The sequence below is a fragment of the Chlamydotis macqueenii genome, chromosome 10 (genome assembly GCF_036417535.1).
Source record: "Chlamydotis macqueenii isolate bChlMac1 chromosome 10, bChlMac1.mat, whole genome shotgun sequence".
NCBI classification, from domain to species: Eukaryota; Metazoa; Chordata; class Aves; order Otidiformes; family Otididae; genus Chlamydotis; species Chlamydotis macqueenii.
The window spans coordinates 23251353-23275163 of NC_141565.1; the positions used below are offsets into that span (position 1 = coordinate 23251353).

The 23811-nt window shown below is 38.9% G+C and overlaps 1 protein-coding gene across 13 annotated transcripts in view; it reads right to left on the reverse strand.

Moving 5' to 3' along the window:
• NR2C2 (nuclear receptor subfamily 2 group C member 2) overlaps positions 1-18374 on the reverse strand; it is a 46293-nt gene extending 27919 nt beyond the window's left edge. For 2 of the 13 annotated variants that reach the window (XM_086755253.1, XM_086755251.1), the window contains exons 1-2: positions 17632-17958; positions 1620-1730 (exon numbers count right to left, since the gene is read on the reverse strand). In XM_086755253.1, the coding sequence (XP_086611379.1) occupies positions 1620-1730; positions 17632-17703 (183 nt within the window). In that variant the 5' untranslated portion in view covers positions 17704-17958. Of the gene's footprint in view, positions 1-1619; positions 1731-13227; positions 13328-14603; positions 14670-16131; positions 16414-17631; positions 17959-17981; positions 18104-18356 lie in introns of those variants that run through there. The other 11 variants (XM_086755245.1, XM_086755241.1, XM_086755252.1 and 8 more) reach the window with 10 other exon arrangements.
• Between the last annotated feature and the right edge of the window lie 5437 nt (positions 18375-23811).

A 23811-nucleotide genomic window follows, 5' to 3' on the forward strand; every position in this document is an offset into this window, starting at 1 on the left:
ATTTTTATACTTGGCTTAATATCAGAGTTAAAACTACTACTGAAAATAAAATGTGAAGTGAATGTACATACACTGATATTCCTATTAAATTGACTGTATTGTCACAACAGTGTATTTATTTCCCTAATTTTGATTACCTAGACTTTTTATCTAGTTGTTGTGTCTTTTTTGTGTAATATGTCTTACAGAAAGTAAGACATATGCTAATTGTTTAATAGTAAGACTATGCAAATAATTTTACCAAGCTAGAATGCCTTAAAAAGGCAATAAAACTACCCAAAGCAGAAGCCGCATTACAGAGGTGATGATCTTTCTAGATTACAGAAACTCTTCAGGAAAGATTCATCTCACATTTTGTGGTTACAAACCTAAAGAATACCTGCACAAAAGAAACTGAAAACAAAGCTGGGGATGAAGCCAGCCTACTATTGAATTTTGGACAAGACAAGATTTCCAGGGACTCTTTAGATTCTTATATTTACAGAATAGAATAAGCCATTTTAGGTCTCATACGGATAAACATTTCTGTGCATAGGTGTATGGCGTCTACAAACATAAAGCTCCAAAAAAGCTCAAAGCTTAAAGGACAATCATTACTACTCAGTCCCACTGCTGTAAAACTGTTAAGCTCCCCAGAGTTTTCCCTGCCGAGATTTCTTCAGCCTCCATCATTTTCATGTAGACCCTAACTAACGGGACATAGAGACTTCTTTGTAATTTTTCATGGATCAGATATAAGCGTGGATGATAATCACTAACTTAGACAAAAAAATAGGCTGGATAAGAAGTGAACAATATTTTGGTTCATAAGAAAAACTAATTATGTATGTCTTTGTACATGCTGCAATTTGAATCTTCGAAAATAACTTTACAGAAAAAAGCGTATAATGTATAGTAAGTATAATAGCAATATCAAAATAATTTTAAAAGTGCTTTGAGGGCTGTTCATAGGGGTAGTACCCATCCGCTCTGACCAAGATATATCCCAAGAAAAGTTCATCCTGTGATGGAGGCTGCATTACCAGGACTGTTCCAAACGCCCTGGAGTACAAGGTCCTCTTCTCCAGCACCACCTTTGGCAGTAGTACACGGGAGTACTGCACTGGCACAGAACAAGGTCAAGGCAGGCAAAAGCTCAGTATTGCTGTACTACAACACTCTAGTGCCTTTAATACTTAACAATTCTTGCATAATTTGTTATGGCATACATTCTGATACATTAATGGTATCTTTATATTATCTACCAGCAACAATGACCCACTGTGCAGCACTCCCAAAGGCTAACTTTATCCTAAACAGGCTAATCAGAGATCATCTTAGGTGTTCCATTGACAATGTCTGCCCATTTGCTGTGGCTAGAGCTCAGGAGACTTGTATACAAGTCTGCAAATAGTCCTCACTGACTACATCATCAATACACTTACACACAGTCCACTAGTCATCACCCAATACATACTGAGGGAGAGAGAGAACTTTAGTTTGCACTAAAAACGATCTGTTCTCAAAAAATTTAAGGAAGTCTTCCATAGAGTTTAGCATGCTTTGGTATAAACCTAAGTAGGAGGAGGAGAAAAAAAAAGAAGATGGAGCAGTCAGTTACTTAATCAATGGATTTTTACCTGAATGCGCTGTGGTGAAGCTACAGAGGAGTCTGTGGAAATTATCTGGATACGTTGGGAAGAACTGGTCATCACTGGAGATTCAGATAGTGAAGTCTGAACAGTCTGCACCTGTAAATAACATACAGAACTTTAATTTATTGTCACAGTACTGAACGCTTTTAAAAATACATATATTTATTAAAGATCAGATGGCCCTATAGCATGGAGTCTAAGTTTACAATCATTAAATCAACTTGGATTTGATTTAAATGAATTATGAAAATATTGGCATTTTTCGGGAACAGAATCAATCTGACAGACGACCAAAACGACAAAACCAAACCACCACCACCCTGCCCCCCAAAAAAAATCACTGGGTGATCTTCCAGCTTACTGAAATGCAGGAATACTTTTTTCAACTTTTGATTATATATTTGCCTCATTTTTTTCTTCTCTAAAACCAAAATACACTGTATACACAATAATGTATAACATTAAATATTTCATCTTTTAATAATTTAAAGTATTTCATAAATTACTTTTAAAATTTTCAGGTAGGCCAAATTTTAAAAAGCTTTCTTTAGGCTCCTGAATAAAAATGTCCTCAGCCCCAGGAACATACATGGGACAAAAGATACATAGAATCTGCTGTAAGAGTGCACAGAATTCTGATCTGACCAAACTAGCCTTCAGTTTTTATGTCTCTGACCTTATGTAATCTATAAAGCCTTCTGAAAGTGCGGTGTCTATACAGCTCACTTGGAGGAAACAGCAATTTCATTTTTCAAGTAGAAGAACGAACAATTTTAACTGTCCAGTGTTTTTAATGTAAAAAGTTAAAATTAAGATGGCTAGTTATCTGGATATCTGTATTTTAGACAGTAGAATAAATTAGAATTCCAGTTGTTCAGTGTGCTCCTATCCTCTCCCCCTTTTTATTGTCCCCCAATTTCAGTTTTTCTACCACAGATTGGTACAGATTTTTTTCTGGAATCTGTGCTCCACCAGATCACCAATACATTCAGCATGTATTCAGGTGTATGTGTTTAATTCTTATTATTAAATTTGGCACTACAATCAAATACTATTTTTTCTTGTTCTATTCCTTATCTTTCTAGAGCACCAAACTATAATGCAAATCTAGTTCTGAATACCTAGAAAAAGCTTGAAAAACATCCCTTGCATAGCTATTTTCAGAGCAAAATTGTTAGATGTTAAATTAAACATGCGAGATAACATTGGCTTGACAACCTTTATGTTCTGCTTATAGAACAGACACGGCATTGGCAACGTACACTTACACACATAATTCTACAGTTGTGCGTATTTAGACTTCATGCTCGTTCAGCCTCAGATTTACCGATGCAACTGTTAGTACTAATTGTTCCTTCCTAATAATTGTACACGTATAGAGGAAGCAGTAGCATTCTAGTCCTTACAGCCAGCTCACAGGTAGAAGGTACTGCTTGCCGCTTGCCACTCCCCACAGTCGTCCAATCCCATTTTTATAGAATCATCAGGGTTAGAAGGGACCGTTAAAGCCCACCCAGTCCGACCCCCCTGCAAGAAGCAGGGACATCTCCAACCAGATCAGGTTGCTCAGAGCCCCGTCCAACCTGGCCTGGAATGTTTCCAGGGATGGGGCATCCACCGCCTCTCTGGGTGACCTGGGCCAGGGTTCCACCACCCTCAGTGCAAAAAATTTCTTCCTTATGTCCAGTCTGAATCTGCTTCCTTCTATTTTGAAACCATTAGCCCTCATCCTATCACAAGAGGACCTGCTGAACAGCTTCTCCCCATCTTTCCTGCAGCCCCCTTTAGGCACTGGAAGGCTGCTATAAGGTCTCCCCGGAGCCTCCTCTTCTCCAGGCTGAACAGCCCCAGCTCTCTCAGCCTGGCCTCACAGCAGAGCTGCTCCAGCCCTCTGATCATCTTCGTGGCCTCCTCTGGACCTTCTCCAACAGGTCCATGTCCTTCTTATGCTGGGGGCTCCAGAGCTGGACGCAGTACTTCGGGTGAGATCTCACCAGAGCAGAGTAGAGGGGCAAGCATTGTCCTAAGCTTTTTATTAAGCTTAGGACATACAGATAAGTATAAGAGTACCTTATTTAGCATTATTAGGGTTTTTTCAGATATAAACATGAGCTGAAATTTCTGTATGAGTCGTTAACACAAAGAAGTATCTGCAAATGTAGATGTCTATATGGTCGGGTTTTTTTTCCCCCCACTATGGGTACATCCAATTTTGCCATTCTTAGTTTGTAATCTAACCACACAAAAAAAAATGGGCTTAACCAAACAAAATCAAAACAGGGTATACCAAAATTATTACGGAATTTCTTGAAAAATCAGAACATGGTTAGTTTCAGACCTCTCTTTGTTTGTTTTCAATAGAGCAGAGGGAAAGCTAAATAATTCTGCTACTTCCAATACAGTAACTTAGAAAAAAAAAAATCACATATGCTTACTTGGGCTGTACTCATTATGAAAGCTCTGCTTTCTTGGTGAATTTTACAAGTTACTAGTTTGTGATACGGCTCAATATTTTGACTCCTGTGAGAAAATTCAAAACAAAGGACATAATTTGTTTCTAAAGCCATACACTGCATATGTTCACCAGTATTTTTAAAAAAGATGCAAAAACATTTGAACAACAGTTAGTGCACACAAGACACTAGTAGACTACAGGTGTAGACTACAGCAACTCCAGAGGTGACATTACTGTCTGCAATCAACAGCACAACATGGATACATTTTCAGTCACATTCTTTACTGAAAGTTATTGTATAAAATGATGGAAAAAACACAGTAATATTTAAAAGACTGCTGACAGCAAATTTTACACATGCAGTGTATCTGAATAACAAGCACTGTAAATTCTTACAATACAATGTAAATGTATACAGACATTCAACGTCAATTGGAATAAAACACTCCAGTGATGTACTCTATAAAAAGAATGAAGATTTCTACTGATTTCTTCTACACTTATTTTAACCCATAAATACTTAAATACAGGCCAAAACTCTGTTCTTTGGAAAAATGTTCTATAATATCAATGACTTAGCAGCCTAGATTTTTCCATAAGTCTGCCTAATGCTAAATAAATCTTACTAACATTTAAAACCAGAGTTTACATTTTGATAATTTCATAATTTCAAATAATTTAATATTGTAAATTGTATAATTTACAATACTTGTAAATTGTGACTCTAAACAATAATTTGGGTTTTCATAAAGACTAAGTACATATTTACATTGTCCCACAGAATCTATAGGACTGTGTTTAGTGTATGACTGATTATAATAATTGTATTCTATATGGGAATTTGAGAGTATCAAATTGTGTTTATTATCTACAGTGACATGTGGCCAAAACCAAGAAGCTTACAAGTTGTTTTTATTAAATCCTCTTTTAAACAATTTTGGAATTATTTGTTCATCAAAACCTATATAGCTGGACAACAAAATAGTGTCAATTTAGTCGTTATTTAAGCTCGCATGGAAAAATCTTGATTTTCTAAGCTTTCCTTGTTCAATATGCAAAAAAAAAGTTCATTTGTGATGTAAAGAAAGAAAAAACCAGTTTGGATAGCAAGGAACATTTATTGCAATCTCTTTGGGGAACCAAAGGTGTTAAAATACACAACACTTAATGGAACCATACTGTTCTACTCTCCTATTGCCTACCATAAGTAGTCCCATATACTGTAAAAGTAAAACCTAAAGCAAACATACTATCTCTAATTATCTTTAATACACAAGTCACAAAATTGTATGATAAATGAGGAAAATATACAGGAGAGATGTAGAAACAGTAGAATGTTCTAATTTTTGGAGGGTAACAGGCACCTGGTAGCAGAAATCAAAATATCTAGACTCCCAAACTGAAGACTCTTAGAGGACACATTTGAACAGTGACCTCCTTATCTAAGCTATTCACCCTTTAAAGGGTGTTTTCCAATTCTTTCACCTTCAATTATAGAATCCTTAGCCTTTTTTTTGAAGCAGCTTCAAACCTTACACCACAATGCACTGTGGGCACCTCGGAAACAAATAGAGGGATCTACTTTTCAATATTGTTCAAGGATTATAGCAACTTCTAAAAAGAATGCCAGTATATATATATCTGGTAACTGCACTGAAATTCTTCTGCAAACAGGGACTAAACAACCATTTATTTTTTTCTGAGTTTGTAAAGTACCTGCTGCAAAGGGGTTCTAGTGTGCAACAGTGGTTCCAGGTACCATGTCAATACAAAAACTAGTGCTTTAGGCTTTAAAACACTTTCTCAGTATTTATGGAGTAGACCACGTCCCCATATAAAGGTTATTTTTACTGATCAACTCCAGTCTCCCTTAATACGAGTTATTTCTCATCCTCACGGCATGACTAGTTGATTATCTTAAGCCTAACAGTGATTTCTCTATAAAGTTAAGCAAGTTTGAGACCAGCTGCCGTTATATCTCAATGTCACTTTCATATTTAAGTATTCAAGAACATATATTTATTAAACTGAAAACAGACAATATTTTAGTCTTCTACTGGCCGAGAAGATACAGTGCATCAATGGAGAACAATTTGTCTAAAACCAATAAATGCTTCAGTGTGCACATATTAATTTATTTTCATACTCATAACATGCGTACATACTCAGGATGGTGCAGGACTCTGAAATGCAAAATTTTGCCTTCTTTTCAGGCTTGCCTATTTAATACTCAGTGGAATAAAAAGAGTGACTGACTGCTACTAAAAATCTCAAGTTTATTCACCAGAGTGATTACACATGGCATTTGTTGACAGTAGAACAATAACCATGGTAAATAAATGCAAAAATTTAACCTATTTTTTGAAATACAGAATTTACAAGAGTGAAGGGAAGAAGAAAAAAAAAAAATCTTTGGTCGTTTTGTTTGACAGTTACTACCTTGTCACACACTTACAAATTATCAGAATAGATACATATGTGATACTCTATTATGGTCCTACCCAGTCAACTGCACCAAATTTTACTTCTTAAGTAAAAATATTTTTTAAAAAAGAAGAAGAAAAAAAAAGAATAGTAGTCTTAGAATATGCAACACTCAAAAAGCTGTCAGAGATTTAAGGGTTAAATTCAGAGAGGTTATATAAATACTACAGGAAAAATTAACCTATCATTAATTAGACTCCCAAATAAATTGAATCAAAGTATTTTAAAAGCAAATGGCTTTTAAGTACCCATACCAGGAAGGTCATACAGTTTAGCATTATATTAGGTTCACTTACAGGATTAAACACAACACTGACTATTTAATCTGTTGTTGAGAAGAAACTTGACACCATGAAACCTGTATCATGTTTAAATCAACCGCTTTGGAAGCTGCACATGCAAAAACTTCGTCCTCCAAAGTGGTACAATCCTGTAATTCGAAAATAAATCTTAAAAAATTAAATCCACTTCAATTTCGTTAAGACTGGAAAGAGTCTCAAATGAGACTTCTGTTGGCTGTAGACCACAGAAAACTTCAGCGCAACACATTTTACGGAAGCCTTATCAACAATCCTTTAAAAGTAACCACTAAAACTGTGACTTAGACATAGTTAGACAATAATACACATAATGTAAAAGATAGCTCCAAACCCCCTCATTTCCCTACACAAAACATATCAAATACACTTATTTTAAGAGACAGGAGAAAAATAATCTGCTTTAATACAATTAGCACTGTTTGCTTCCTGGAGCTCTCTAGCTGTACACTGTACAGACTCTAGTACTTACAGTGTCAAATTCTTCCTGCAATCTTATTTACATTTTTCCCCAGCAAACCTCTGAGGGCAAAACAATCCGAGAGAAATGCCGAGGTCACTTTCAGTCCAACCACAGATATTTTCATCCAGTCTCCATTACTGAGGATTCCAATCACCGGATTGTTTTAAAATGCCCTCTCTGTGACCCTGTTCCTTTGAAGGTCAAGTGCACTATCATTCCGTGTAACCAAGGAAGCAGAATCGAGGTGTTCCTGCTGTTTTGCCAGCTGCTGAAGGAGTTTGTCTAATAGTAAGATTAATTTCAGCTGGGGAAGATAGTACCAGGTTATCAAGCTTCCCCCTCACCCTGTTCTCAAGCTCCTTAACCTGCTCCCTCTCTGAAAATGGTAAAACAGCAAAATTAAATCTGAGAAAAGAGTTTGCCTGTATCTTGAATTATTTTCAAATCAGCAAAATTGAAAGGAAAATCCACTACATTCTCTGTGGAGCATCTTTAGCCTTAAAGTTCATTAAGCGAACCTATTTAAAGGAACATAGGCATTTCTAAACTAGTCCAGGGCCCTCAAATATGAAGTAGCATCATCAGTCTTAATACACTTAAGAATTCATACAGTAAGTTCATGACACATGTGTGATTAATCAGTTTAAACTCTATGACAAAACATTCATATGAGGCTGCAGTGAAGGCTGACAAATGGGTGAAAAGAGAAAATATTTTTAAATTCTTATAAAGTAACATTTGGTAAAGTTATGGTACATGGAGTTCTGTAAAAAAATGACCATGTAAAACTTGACAAGTTTTACAATAGTAAACTTGAATGCAGTGGACTTCCGCTACAAAGCCTTATGCAACAAATGCATGACCTAGGTCTTTAAGTGGCACTAGTATTTTAATTTAAGGAGGCCTAATCTTAGCACAGAAATATGCTCAGTACTGAAATTAGGCTCTTAACTTGATAGAAAACACAATCATCCGTTGTGAAACTCTCTAAAAATAGTATCTATTAATAATTACTGTAAGTACAGGAGTGTATTTAAGCATGAGTACAACGTAAATGTTATGGCAACTAATTGTATCTAGTTTAGCAGAAAGTACTATAACTAAAATGTGAGAAAACCCAATTAAATTTTAGTTGGATTTTCCTTGTGCTTATTATCTGACATCACACTTCACAAACTTGTTACTCTAGCCTTTTATTTGTCCAGCTCATTCAGGAAAGACATTTATGATACCTGATTAGAAGCTGTCTTTCCTGGCTTAAAAACCAAATCCCGAATATAATACTGCTTTATCACTACATAATCCTCCATTCAGAAGCAGACTTCCCAACTCTGAAGTCTGGAATAGCTGTATTGCAAAGAGAAGGCAGAATCCTTGTAACGCTTAAGCAGAAGTGATAAAAAAAACACATAGTCAGCAAAAAAAAGACTAAAAGTTGCTTGTTCTCTGAATAAAAAGACAAGCTAACAAAGTAATCGAAATCTGAAATAAGAAACCTATCAACTATAGTATACTACTGTAGTTAACAGCTTTGTTGAAACTGCCTAAGTCAAACACAAAATCTCAAAGACTTGAGCAAGAAACATAAAATACATTAAATGCATCTTTCATTAAGAGTAATGTTAGATTTTAGGGCCTGATAATTCTCTTTTTGATGGAACTTTCTCAAGTACTACATGCTGCACAGAAATACTGCAGCTACAAAGGCATTCACTTTTATTTTTATAGGACATCAACTACACTACCATAATAAACATCCATAGCGATGCAGAGTTCATATTTTGTAACTTTAGAGTTTCTAGTATTTCAACAGTGACATTGCTATAGAACAATGCTTCCAAGGGTACATGTTATGTTTAATATAACAGAGGGGCCCTTAAATTAATAAGAAGTTGTGAAATTAATGTACCTATTAATTTTCACAGGAAAACACTCTTCAGAAATTAGTTCAGTTATCTATCATTCTATTTAGAGTCTTATTTTGGTTGTTGTATGTATTTCAGTCATTGAAAATGTCATTATAAGAATGCCCGTGACCTATCCAGCATGTGCTTGCGGAAGACTGGAACCATTATCTTGTACTGGATTTTTGCTAACGTGCACAGGGATTGTGAAATTCGATCTGTATCAACTGAAGGGAGGGGAAAAGAGGAACAAGCAATCAGTATTAAACATAATTTTAGGACTTAAAAAGACTCCACATCTCTCAAAGCAGTTTACAGATTCACAACACTAAACAAACCTATCTGGTACACATTAAAAACATCTCAGGCTTAACGACTGTGTGATTTCCTTAAAAGTCCATGAGGATGCAACTGATATTTTCATTTTAGCACTCACATTGCAAATACTAGTTTTACACAGACTGAGTGAACAAAACAGTTTCATGAATCATGCCAAGTGTACTTCTGGTATACCACTGGAAGACAGAAGCTGAGGACAAGACTGGAGAATCGTCTGTTTTGGACCAATCAGCAGAGGACGTGCATTCACCTGGGCTCTAACACCAACAAGTACCACTGGCAACAATTTCATATGCTGAAGTGTATATAAATTAATTAATAATGATTTGCATTAAATGACAGAGTATCTGCATGAAGCTCAAGAAATATAAAAATACACTAAAAACATACCTATCGTCTGTCTTGCCTTTTTCATCATTAAATTAAAACCAAGTATTTGGCAATCAGAAGCATTTTGAAGGCTCGCAAAATTAAATTCGGCTTCTTCTGTTTCATTTATTAATCATTTTGTCATTTATATACATAAAAATGTATATATTAAAATTTGTATATTTATACTTATTTTTCCTAATATTTTAGTAAAGTAGTTAACTTTAATTCTACATTTTAGTTGCAATCATATTATATTAAATTTCTGATATATAAGCATATGTAATATATATATGCATATATGAAATATGTACTTTGAAGATAAGCTTCTCTAGCCATTTCATTAATTTTATGTTCTTTGAAATAAGTAAGGTTTCTTCATAGCCATATAGTATATGTATATATCTAATTAATTTCTGTTCTTATCAACCAAATTTTCAATACTCTTCTGTAGCTTATTTCCCCATTACCACATTGATTATGAAAGCAGTATTTGAGAAATATATTGAAGGAATAATCAATCAGCCATAGAGTGGAGGAGTTTTCAAAGCCTCTAAGCTTCTCTATTAAGTAGAAGAACATTTCCTACATTCACGCCACTAAAAGCCAAAGCAATTGTAATGCTGGAATACACTGGTCAGTTCTCACTAGGTATAAACCAATTTCAGAGATATAATTAATATCATAGAAAAGAGAACAGAAATTAAAGTGAGGCATAGTTAAGCAATCACAGACCAAATATGCTCAACTGCATCCGCAAATTTAAATTATTTTTTACAAGTTTTCTCTCACAAAACAGTTAAAGAATTTAAATGAAAAATATGCTAGCAAGTTTTACAATATAAAAAATGCTACATCTCAAATCAAATTAGACAGACTTATTTTGTTATAGATATTTTTCCTAAAGAACTTCCTTAGCTATTTATTTAATAATAGGCATTTATGAAAAATGTATGTATTGCCTGGAAATGTCCAAATATATTTTTTTCACAGATGTTAAAGTATACCTAAAAAAAGTTTCAGTTATACTCTTTGGAATTATCTGTCCTGACTACTTGGACCCTTTGTAGAATGGCAGAGAAAATTCAGATCTACCAGGGAAGAACTTGTCTGCAGTTTAACTGCCCTAACAGAACGGTGGTGCAAGGTCTTGAATGAGACATATGAAGGCAACAGTAATAGAAGAAGCTGCAACTCTTGCCATATCTGCATCCTAAAAGATGTCAGACTACCTCTTATCTAACACCCCAACACCTATATTACATCAGCACTATGCCACATCTGGTAACATTCCTTAATTCAGAGGCTGCCAAACTGCATAAGCCATGTAGGATCTCATTACTGCAATACGCACTTTGTGTGAGATACCTCTCAGGCTGATGGTATGTCTTGGTCGTATGCAGTTAACCGTAACTTGAGAAAAGCTATATTTGAACTAAAAATTGTTTGAGAAGACTCAGCATCTAAACTACACCATGAAAATTCATCCAGGAACGAGAAAGTGGCCAACAATAATACTAAAATATTAAACATAAATGGTCTTATTTTACACTTCATTAATGCTTACAACAAAACAAATACTTATTCCATCAGAACAGCAATGTTTCTACTCTCCTTTTTCAGCACACTGTGCTTCATCTGGACTTAAATCTCAATTTCCGAACTACTTATGAAGTAATGTGTCAGAGAGATCTGACAGAGAAGTTCAAGAAAATACTTAATGTGACAAAGATATCCAGTATTTTTTCAGTCTCATGGCAAAACACACTTTCAGAAAGGCCCGAGGTTTTAATAGGTTCTTATGAGGGCACTAAAGGAACTGAAAGCAACTGAAATCCTCCAGCAACATAGCTTGCATAAACGAGATCACAGTAAGCATAGGGCTCAATAGTCATCTCCTGTGACTCTCTCCATATAGCATCTGACAGAGAAAAGGATGCACTGGGAATAGTTTGTGGCTGTCATGGAACTGGAAGGGGACAGTTTTAGCAACTACTAACAGTTATTCCTGATCACATCAGAGCTGATGTCAGAAAGAGGAAACAGCCCTTACTCCTCCTCACAGTGACAGCTCTGTTTAAAAACTTTGCATTAAAAACCAAGGCACAGCACAAGCAATGCATCTCCACTTCCTAACCAAACACATTTTTCTTAAGCAATATGCAAATCAAATCTAAGTTGGTGCTGGGACTGAACCTGGGCCACTGATACTATGGCATAGTGACAGCACTAAATAAATACTTTAGAAAAGCAGCGTTACTTATTTTTGCCTTAAAGCTGAAGTACTTCTTATGCTTTTCAAAAGCTACTCAGGATGAGGAGGAATTGAACTGCTGAAATTCCCTCTGAATCCCCTAGCTGCTCTCTGTTCTCCAGTCTCACGAACTGTAAGTAAAGGCAATAGCAGGCACTAAAAATGGAACTCTCTCACACAATCTGTTCAGAAATACACAGTTGGAAAAACGCAACAAGCAACACTGATATAAAGCAGAAGCAAGCAAAAGTAGGGAAACAATTTGGAACCATTACAAGGACAATTTTACAAAGTCCTAAAAATAGCATAAGTACAAAAATACACACAGTACTTGAGTGCACTCAGTAACTTCTGTGACATATTGACAGTTTCGTGGAAAACAAACCTCATGAACTATTGTTCAAGAAAGAAAAACAACACATGGCCTATTTGCATGACAGCCTGATTTGGTGCTTGGCATCACAGTTCTCAATAAACCCATGCACTACAAAGGTGACAATTATGTTGAAAAAAATTATGCAGATATAGCTAAACCTGCCAATATTTGCATTAACTTATCCTGTTTGCAACTTATATCTCATCATCCATAACTTAAAATTCAGTGCATGATTAATGACTCTCTCTTTCCATTTAATTTTCATCGACTAAAAATATTATATTCCAAAAAAGCCTCTCATTTTTAAAGCCAGTGCCAAGTTTCATGCTGCATTTTCTCTGAGAAACAGTGAGTATGAATACAGAATTTTAGCCTACTTCAAGAAAACTAGTAATGTATTTACCTGTATAAAAAAAACTGTACCTGACTGACAACACAAATAGCAGACAGCCAGCCATTCATAAAGAAATGGTTTAAGGTTAACATGGTCATAGAATCAATTCTTAATGAGATAATGCTGCTTATAACTCTTTTTCCATGAACAAAGTTTTCATGGTGTTATGCAGTGGACAGGCATATAATTTAAGGAGGAGTCGAATACTATAAAGAGATGAAGCCCTCTATTTACCCACCGGCCAGGAAGAAATCACAGAGCTTCATACACTCTTGAGATGGAGCGATCTCTCCAGTGGCAAGATACAACCATCACACTATGTTACCACGGTGCACTTCCTGCACGAGGAATTACAAATGTCACATATTTTATGTGCCTTAGATGTGATCATAGCACTCAAGTTCTACCAAAATAGTATAAGGTTTGCCAGTATTTCCATTACAGGTTTTTATTTCCAAGTTTGTTTGAAAGTGTTTTTAAAAAATGCAACTTGCAAAATTGATAGCTGGTATAGCAAACGAGAGTGAAAATTTCCTCGTTGGTTTTCAGTGTGAAATTTTAAGAGTTATTTGAAACTACTCCTTAGATGTAATTTCCATCAGGATATGCAGTAGGCCATTTTCCACACTACTTAAAAAGGAACCAAAATTTTTTGGAAAAAAATTGCTCTAAGTAGGGAATCTCAAATCCATTTCTGAAAACACAATGACACACATATTTCCTTTATAAAGAGAGCTTCTTATTGACCTAAAAATATTTCTTATATATCCAAGTGTAATCTTAGTTCAATAGGTCAAAAACCAACCCAAACTAAGGTCTGGAAAGCGGCCTTGTTTACAAAGGTCTGTTAGCCTACCTGCTCTTTGTTATTTATGAAATCCCTTAATTATGTAATCATATAACAAATCATAGTAAATTTGATGGTTATTTAAAAAGATTTAAAAAGACAAAAATTCTAGTTTATTTTTTGACTGACGTTTGCATACTGAAGGAGATAAATAGGTTATTTTCTATGGCCATGATCACATACAGTTTCAGTGTTTATGAGTTGATTCAGATATTTTACCTGTTGAGCATCCAAGCTTCAGTGAATACATATCAAGACAAGATACCACTCAATATCACTTTAAGTGAATTTTGTGCTCTTTTTCTCATACATGTAGGCAGAAAACATTAAGTCTGATTTAAATTAATCACCCTACTGTAAATTCAATATAGTGCTTAAGTAAAACAGGTAACTTCAAACACTGTTCTAGATTTAGATGACAACTCCACAGACGAGCAGAAATCTTTCATGTCCAAAATGAATTATCAAATGACCAGAAATTTTGTTGTATTATTTTTTTATACAATCCATAATGCAGCCAAGTTTCTCTATAGTTCATGTTGAATTTCCTACTTGCATTCCTAATACGGAGGCCCCTAGAATGAAGTAAGGTAAACAAACCACATATAGGTTGCACTGTTTTCCTGTTTGTTCCCAAGTGTAAAGCAATACTGATCTATAAAGATTTTGTTCCATTTATGCTTAATTATAAACAGTAAGGACTCCCTAATACATTTTTCATTTCAAAAGCTCATATACCAACTGTTGTGATATCATCTGTCACTCACCTCAGCCACCTGCTGAGCCAGCACCTCCATATTGGTTGCCATGGTGAAACAAGATCATTAGAGAACCTGTTTGAAAAGATGCCAGCAACTTCCATCAGGCACAAAAGTTAGTTTTTTCTTCTTTTTTAAGAAAGCACTGATATGACTTTTTGATAATTTACAATACTGTTTGACTTATCTGACAAATAAGAGAATATGCCATGAATGCGTGTGTGTGCACGCGCACATACATATACACATATATGTACAGTACATGCATACTGGAACCATACTGTTCAAAAAGCTGAGGCACATAGTTATTCTTTTACTATATAAAGCGTCTAATATACTGTTTTCACTCTATTGTTTAAGCTGCAAAGAAGAGATGTTCATTTCATAAATTAGACAGGACTAATTTGAACGTCACCTACTAATGCAGTTTGTGGAATTCACAGATCTCTAAGGCACTTTTCTCAACTTAAGGGACAAGAAACCTTACAACTAAACTGCTTCTATACTACATGCTGAACAAGGAAACAGCAATCTAAGAATGCTGTTTTGAGTAAATTTTTATTGAGTTATTCTGTCAAACTGCCATGTTGATCTATATTCTTATGGTAATCTTGCACAATAAGAGAAATGAAATGTCATATCTAAAATGTATTTTCTAATGTATTTTCTATTATCTAATCTATTTTTATCATTTATCACTCTGAGGAGAAAATACTGCAGAATTGTTTTATTCTATCGTGAGTATCTGTACCTTCAACTTTACACTCTTCACGGTTTAGAAAAAAAAAAAAAAGACAAAGCAAATAGAAAAAGGAAGAAACATTAATTATCATTATTAGGGCTGTGTTTCTTCAAGGATAAATTTAATTCAGATGTCTAATTTGCGCCTACAGTTTTTAAGTGTGACTTGCTCATTAGAGAGCCAGATTTCAGATTCTGACCCAGTGGTAGGTAATGAAAAGGCATTCCTGAATGCTGGCCCATTTGAGGTTTTATTGAAAACTTTCTGTTGGTACTTTCAAAGCAATCATTTAAAATAAAACTAAAAAATACTACAAACAGTAGCAAAACACATAACAGAAAAAAAAAGCATGTGTGTCTCTAGCAACATTCAAATGCAACTTCTACAACACTAAGATTGTTGAAAATGTCAAAATTCATTAAGTTTAAAAGATTAAATCATATAATGGTAAATTAAATGTGAAAATTAATTTGTATATGTCAACAGAAGACTATTTGTAACAATGCATAATCAAAGTTGAGACATTCCCTATGGAAATCATATTTATGCTAGTTTCTCATACAGCTTGTCATTTTTATTCAAGTGTTCACCTTGCGTAGTAAGCTTATGAACCACTTCCACCAGACTCATTTAATATTGCAGCTCGCAGTTATTTAGTAATTCATTTTCAGTGTTTTCTCCTATTTTGAATTCATTTTTGATGTTCAGCAAGGAAGATAACCATATGCTCATAACATGCTGTTTTCTCAGTGCTTTAAGATGAAGGAAGATAAGACATTTTGGTCATAAGAATACCTTTCTAAGACCCAATGAAGTCCTTGCTGTGGTAAGGCTCAGACAGATTTGCTGCTGGTGGTGTTATCTGCCCACGTTTTTGTACTTTTGACCTTCCCAAAACAGCAGTAAGCTGAGGCTATCTGCCGAAATCAAACTGGAAGCTCAGAGACGGAGCCATGCCAAGTACGCTTGTAAACGATGTTGACTTCCACAACAGGACACAAGGCAAAATCAGCTTCCTAGGAAAGCCCCTGAGGGGAGTTCATCAGGAAAAAAAAAACCACAAACCCCAAAACCAAACTGACAAAAAAAAAAAAAAGGTAGAACTTAAAAACTGCAAATAGAGCACCTAAAAAATATTTTTACTGTAACAGGGTATCAGTCAACTTAGTAGGTGTTGATAGCCTGCTGTACAAAACATGGCATAAAACCATTAATCTCCCCCTAAGTTGCAGTGAAATCTGAGAAGGTCATACACTCTATTTGAGATATCCTGTGGTTATGGCCCTACTAGGATGGCGTGGCAAAGGGCCAAATTCAAGCTTAATGAAATTTGTTCCTTTATCTTAAGGCAGCCGCTTTCTTCATACTGCGCGCGCTCGCCTCGGCTACATCGAGCAGCAGGCCAGCACGCTTCTCCCCGGCGGGAGGCTGAGGAGACAGGAAGGCGGAGCCCGCAGGGTAGGCTCTCCCAGGAACCTCCGTTACACTGCCACTGCGGCAGGAAGCGGGCAGGAATCCTTGTAACGACGAACACGAGAGAAAACAGCGAGGTCAGACCCCGGCCCGGAGCAGCGCCCGGAGCAGCTCCCACAGCGTCGCCCTGCAGCCACCGCCCTGCAGCCTCTTTCCCGCCGCGCTCGCCGCCTGCCCCTATTGGCTGCGGCGCGCTCGCAGACCGCCGACACGCAGCCCCCCGCCCCCCCGCCCCCCCCCCCCCCCCCGCGTGGCCCGCTACTGAACACCCTCCCAGCAGCTGGCGCCCCGCGCGCCATGAAGCCACGTCCCTCCCTCCCTCCCACCTCCCGTTCCGACCAATGACCTCCTCGAAGACGCAGCGCTCCCGCACATGCCACGATTGGCTGAAGGAACCGCCGGTAAAGCCGGTGGCCCCGCCTCTCGAGTGAGAGGGAAAACACCGGAGGGACGCGGCTAAGTATAAGATGGCGGCGCTGGCTGGCGGCCAAGTCCCAGGCGGGGCTGCTGCCTCCGCCATTAAGCCCCCTCCCCTCCGGTATATCCTTATGTCAGGCTATGAGAGGCCCAGGCATGGCAGTAGGGAAGAGGCCGGTAAGATGGCGGCGGTCTCAGCCCCGTATGCAAAGTACCCGCCGCCCCCTCCCCTCCGCCCTCCCGGTGGCAAAGGTAAAAGGGTCGGGTTCAAGCCGCCGCCTCCGCCCGCTCAGACTCCATCTTCTCTCTCTGTGTCCATGTCCCGAGCTCGTCATCGCTGCGACCACCGCCCTTGCAACCCTTCACCCCCACTCCCCCCCGCTCCGGACAGCGGACTGCCCTCACCGGGACCAGAGCGGCTTCGACCTCAGGCGGCGCGCATTCCAGCCCAGCGGCTCCGCAACGGGACACCCGCATCGGATCGACCCAGCGGCTCGCAATGGTCCTCTATCTTTCTCTCTCTCCTCCAGGAGCCGTAGGCCAGCCTACGGCACGGCCGGCTCTCGCTTACCAACAAAATACCGGAGGCTTAAAATCCCCCCTCCCATTAAACCGAGCGTTATCCCTCCCCTTTGCCGCTTGCGCGGGTGTCCCGAACAGGGTCCCGATGCCACCTCCCCGCGCCCCCTCCCTCTTCCTGGCCCCAACGAAAGAAACCCAACCGGGCCGCCTCAATTTTAAAAAACGATCTTTACCTCAGGAATTGGCGCCAAACGTGGCCTGGCGGTGACCCTGACCCGGGCCCAGGCGGGCCGGTGTTGGGTGACGGTGCCCAGCGGCGGCCCTCCCTCCCCCCCCGTAAGGGCGGCGGCGTTGAGGGGGTAACGGGGTCCGCGGGGGGGGGGGGGGGGGGGGCCGAGTCTGTATTACAGGGCCGCGCGGTGGGGGGGGGGGGGGTGGTGTTTTGTTTTGTGTGCCGTGCCCCTGTCAAAGGTCAGAGTTCGTGACCCCGCCCGCCGCCGCCGCCGCCCGAGAGCGTTTCCCCGCTTCCTCTTCCCCACGCCAGGCCGGCCGCGGCCCCCCCGTCCGCCTCGCGGGGCGGGGCTGGGGAAGGCGCGGGGAGGGGCTACCTGAGCCGCTCCGAGCCCTCGCGCCAGCGTTCCGGCGGGCAGCGGCGGTGTCCGCGACGCGCGGGGGGCGGCTCCGCGCCCGGCGGCCTCTGCCGGCCTCTGCTTGCGCCCCGGCGGGAGGGGGCGCTGGGCGGGCACCTGGCACCTGGGCCCGGGAGGTCCCAGCGCTCGCCCAGCCCCCCGGCTCGGGCACTGCGAGGGGAAGATGCCGGCCCCGTTCAGGGGCAGGCCCTTGTGACCCTCGCCTGTGTCGCTCCTCTGTGGCCTGCAGGTGGAACCGGTTTGTTGGAGGCGGTGGTTATGTGCAGGGGTGGGTGGGGTGGGTTGGCTGGCGGCGGTTGTTAGGTGCACAGGGGGGTCTTGCTAAGGATGCAGAGTCAAAGGTAGGCTTGCCATTGATGCCGGCTTTCACCAAAGCCACTGCCAGAGTGCCCTGAGTTTTGCTTTCATTTTGTAAAGTCGGTGTCGTTGATTAGGGCTCTCCTGGTGGAGCGGGCTGTAAGCGAAGCTTGTTCTGCCTCCGAGTCTGCGACTGTAGGCATGAGCCAGGTTTGGGTGCAGCTGAGGTGCTCTAAGAGCTTCCCACCTTTCGGTGCTTGTCATCTCTTTCTGAGGCTATTGTATGTTGACCTGTGAACCCAGTTCACTGTCAAAACTTGCGTTTGTATGTCAAATATTAACCTACTCCCATCAAAATGAACTTAGTAATTGTAGGAAGTTTATCTTAAGTTTGGCAGAAACTAACTCCAGGAGTGGTCAAATTAACAGTAAAACTGGCAGATGTGAAGTGATAGTAACTCCTGAAACTAAATGTATGGAAGAGATAACAGCTGAAGGCAATAATCACTTACACAGGAGATGCTGTTGCTTGAGTATTACACAGTCAGTGCCCTGATTTTTTGGTTCATTTGTTTTGGGTTTTTTTTGTTTGGGTTTTTTTTTTTTTTTTTTTTTTGGTTAGAGCTGGCTATGTGGGGCAAGGATATGAGAAATAAAGAACTATGCCTATGATTACAGTCTTATTGTCACAAAACTGGAGTTAATAACATGAAAGCATGTGATTTACAGATGAGTTTACAATAAATAATAAAGGAATATGTTTCAAAAAATGTCTTGGGTGTTTGTTCACTACTGTAATGTTAAATGTATGAAGAATATATTCAGAATATATACTCAGAGCCCCATCCAACCAAGGCCAGGTTGGATGAGGCTCTGAGCAACCTGATCTGGTTGGAGATGTCCCCACTCCTTGCAGGGGGGTTGGACTGGATGGGCTTTAAATGCCCCTTCCAACCCAAACTATTCTATGATTCTATAATTTTCAGGTTTTCAAAATATGGACAAGCACATACCTTCAAAACCACTTTTTTCTTCATAAAACATAAGGTTTAAATACATTTTTGTGACACAGATACCTTTAAGGATTTTCAGTGTTCTCATAATAGCCTTACTATAGAAGTAGGTTAGATTTTAGGGTAGGAATGTGCTTCCCTTGTTAGAAATCAAGGATAATAACTTGTGGAGCAGCATCTACAAGCACAGCATGTTGGTTTTTTTTTAATAGAGGATTTGGCAAAAAAGCCCACCTTTTTGAAAGTGAAATAAACTAAGGGAATAAATTGGTGTTAGTTTGGCTTTCAGCTGTGAGATGTGCATCTATTCATGTTTGTAAGCAAATTTAAATAGACTCTTCAGTTTTTTCCTTTATTTGCTATCCTAAAATGTTTCCGTCAGAATATTAATCAAATTTTTTTTGTCTTTTAATTATTTTTTTCACACCAGCTGTGTTCATGGTTAGGTAGAAGAGTATTTAAATCTTGTGGTCAGAGAATTCTCTGACAAGACCTAGTATTCCTTGCCAATGATTATGCTCAGTTTTGCAGTCTGCAGTGATGGATTGTCATTTGCTGAATAAACCAGAGGAGAGTCTCAAGTGAGTAAAGAAGCTTTTGATTTTTAGAGTTATCTTTATGAGCAGGAACATCAGAATATATAGAATGGGGAGGAAGTAGACTAGGATACTTTCAGTTAGATTTCTACTTTATATCAAAATCTCTATAGTTAAGATTATTTTGAGCTCTTCAGGGAAATAGTACGTTATTTTTCCTCGATAATAAAATGTATTTAAAATCCGTTTGCTTGTGTTCACTAGCACATTCTCTTCCCCACACCTCTTAAAAGGGAGGTCCAGCATTTCTGTAGCTTTTGACTGCTAACTTGTTCCTTTCTACTTTTCTGATCTCTGGCTGTCAGTATTTGGAGTGGATTTAAATTTAGAGCTTTTCAGGCGATGCATACAGACAGCCAGGACTTTTGAAGGGCTCCCAATAACAACTTTCCTAGGTGTTTGTGTTTTGGCATTTGTTCACTTTTCTGTAGTAGCTGGTCTATAGTTGCTTACCAGGTAAGTCATTTTCCCACAAGTCTTCTCAACCCTTTTCAGTACTCCACATTTCTAAGTGTGTGAGAGTGTGCCTGGGAGTTTCGTGTTTTGCTTTTTATTTTCATTGGCTTGGGTAAAGGTGCATCAGGTATCATGACAAAGCTTCGTCAGTGGTCTTCGTGCATTTGAGAATTTACCTGTTGGCTTAGATCTGATAAATTGGAGAGGTAGACTCTGTAGTGCAGCTTAGTTACTGGTGTGGGTCACCTGCATCTATTCTGTCTTACAGTCACATTGTAACCTGTTTTGATAGAGGTTGTCTTTCTTTTGGTTTTATGTGTTGAGAACTAATGGAGTCTGCACTCTGGGGCTCATAGGCACTGCAGCAATAACCTTGTATACCCCGTGCCCTTCTGCTGTGTGACAGTTAGTCAGGTGGCCTAGCTAGGAAGGTTGCTTCTCTTTGCCTGCATCCTTACCACTATTGTTTCTTCGCCTTTTAAAGTGTTCTGCCCCTAGTGTTGTGTTTAAGAATGTACTTCTGACTTGTCAGTACATTTTTTTTTAATATGAACGGAATTCTCATTAAAGTGAGTTTGAGGTTTGTCTGAGGAAAGACTGGAAATAAGAACATGCATGTCTGAAGGCCCTACAAATCCTGTCAAGGATTCTTGTGTAAACCTGCACAATTGAAGATCTGCAATATCCTTTCAAAATGTATTGATAATCTTCCATGGCTCAAGGGAAAATTAAAACACTTGATTCCACAAACTGGTATTTTGGTTTCTGGAGGATTTTCTTCATAATACAGTATATTTGGTAACCAAATGTATGTGTACTTGTGAAAGGATTGCTGTGGCGTAGTGGAGTAGGAGAATGGAAAAGACTGGCGGTCACAGGCCCGTAAGGCAAGTGTGCGCTGACGATAATTTCCAAGCATTTTCTTCACCCTGTTGGATGTGTAGCTGAGTGTACAGCCTGCTTCAGCAGGGCTCCCTCTTCTAGAATTTTGTGCATTGTGAGAATTTTGCTGTGGGAGGACACTGCACTGAAGGTTTCTCGCTTTGGAGCCTAACTAGTCGTCAAGAGAAAGGCTGTTTTTGTCTATTTACATCATTGTGCTTTTGAGAATACACACTTTATTTGTCTGTTAAAGCCTAAGGTCTGAGATACTTTGAGAAGTAGGATAGTGCACTTAGACCAGTGCTCTGGTCTTTTAAAGCAAAATGCTGTATAGTTTTGAATGTTGCCAGTAATTCTGTATTATTTTGAATGTTGCCAATGACTGAATCCGTTACTGACATTCCTGGAAAGCTACATACACAGAAATACATTAAAGGTGTATTTTTCCTCTATCTATCTGAGCTTTTCAGACGATGCATACAGACAGCCAGGACTTTTGAAGGACTCCCAATAACAACTTTCCTAGGTGTTTGTGTTTTGGCATTTGTTCACTTTTCTGTAGTAGCTGGTCTGTAGTTGCTTACCAGGTAAGTCATTTTCCCACAAGTTTTCTCAACCCTTTTCAGTACTCCACATTTCTAAGTGTGTGAGAGTGTGAAATGAAAATGCAGTAATGAGAATTGTGTATCCTATTAAGCAAAGCCTGCAGATACCCTATTAGAAGTTTTACACAGTAATTTGAAAATAAACCAAATAAGAATGCTTAGTGTTATCTTGCAAAAATGTTCAAAGGTATATATTGATAGCTGTGAGGATTTGAGGGAGGAGGTGGAAGTGATCATAAATTAAAAGTACATGCTTTCATAGTATTGTGATTTCATGGAAGGAAAAATAATGGTATCTCATAATTTCTCAGTGTGTGATTTAGTTTGTTTCTTGTGTTTAAAAACTGAACAAATTCAGAGTTCTGTTGTGTAGTGTTGTACTAAACTCCGTAACTTCTTCAAATTTTGGAAATGTTGAATTTGCAGCTCAACAGTAATCGGTTGTGATAGTGACAGGTTGTTATTTTTATTATTGTTGTTGGTTTTTTTTGGATGCCTCTAGAAGTAGCTGACACAAATATAGTGCCTGTGCTCTAATGAGACAAGTGTCTTGCCTGTGGGCTTATTTAAAGTTAGCTGATAACTGAAAAACACCGTAACTTAAAAATTCTGTGTTACACCAAATTAAAGATAACAAATGGTTATATATTCTTCAGTGTCTCTTCCAGTTGCTGTCCATCTTCTTTCATTCTCCTTTCACAAATTCCTCTTGTTCCACTTACCAACAAGTGTCTGACTAACTGAAAGGAAGAATGGAAAATGCCAGAGATTAATTGCTGTTTCCCCCCTCTCTGCTTCCTGCTTGGCAAGTTGAGGAAAGGTTTAGAGGACAGGAGGAGTTGTCTCCTTGTTCTCCCTTGTTTCTGCCACCAAGAGAAGGCCTTGGAGCCGTTTTAGTCTGAGCTCTGGTGCAGGCTGCAGTCCTCTTCACTATGCAGCTCCGCCGTGCTCATTGAGGTTGGCAACTAAAAGTGCAGTGAAGAAAGCTGCATCAAGGTAGTGACAATTTTTGCTGCAATTCTTGCAATAACTTCAGTGAAATATAGAACTATACTATATGCCCTTAAATTATTTAATAAGCAATTTTGTATTAGATAGTGTTGAAAGTTGCTAAATGTATATACACGGACTTCTAAAAGAGCATTAGTCAAAAGTGCTTGTGTAGGCCCTTTTTGGCTTTAGCTATGACTGGAGAAAAATAAAATCAGTAGAAGATGCTGGAGGTGAAAAAGATCCAAGAGAACTGATATACACTACAAGTAAAGGTTAATAACTAGGCTGGCAGCAAAGACAAGAATTAACTCTGTCTACCATACTGTGGTGAGTTGACCTTGGACTGCGGCCAGATGCTGACCCAAGCCACTCACTTCCTCCTCCTCAACGGGACTGAGGGAGAAAATAGGATGAAAAAGCTCGTAGGTCAGGATGAACACAGAGAGGTCACTTGCCAGCTACTGTCAAGGGCAAAACTGACTCAACTTGGGGAAAATGAATTTAACTAATTGCTAGTTTAAAAATATTTGGATGGTGAGAAAGCCGGAGATTAAAACACCACCTTCCCCTG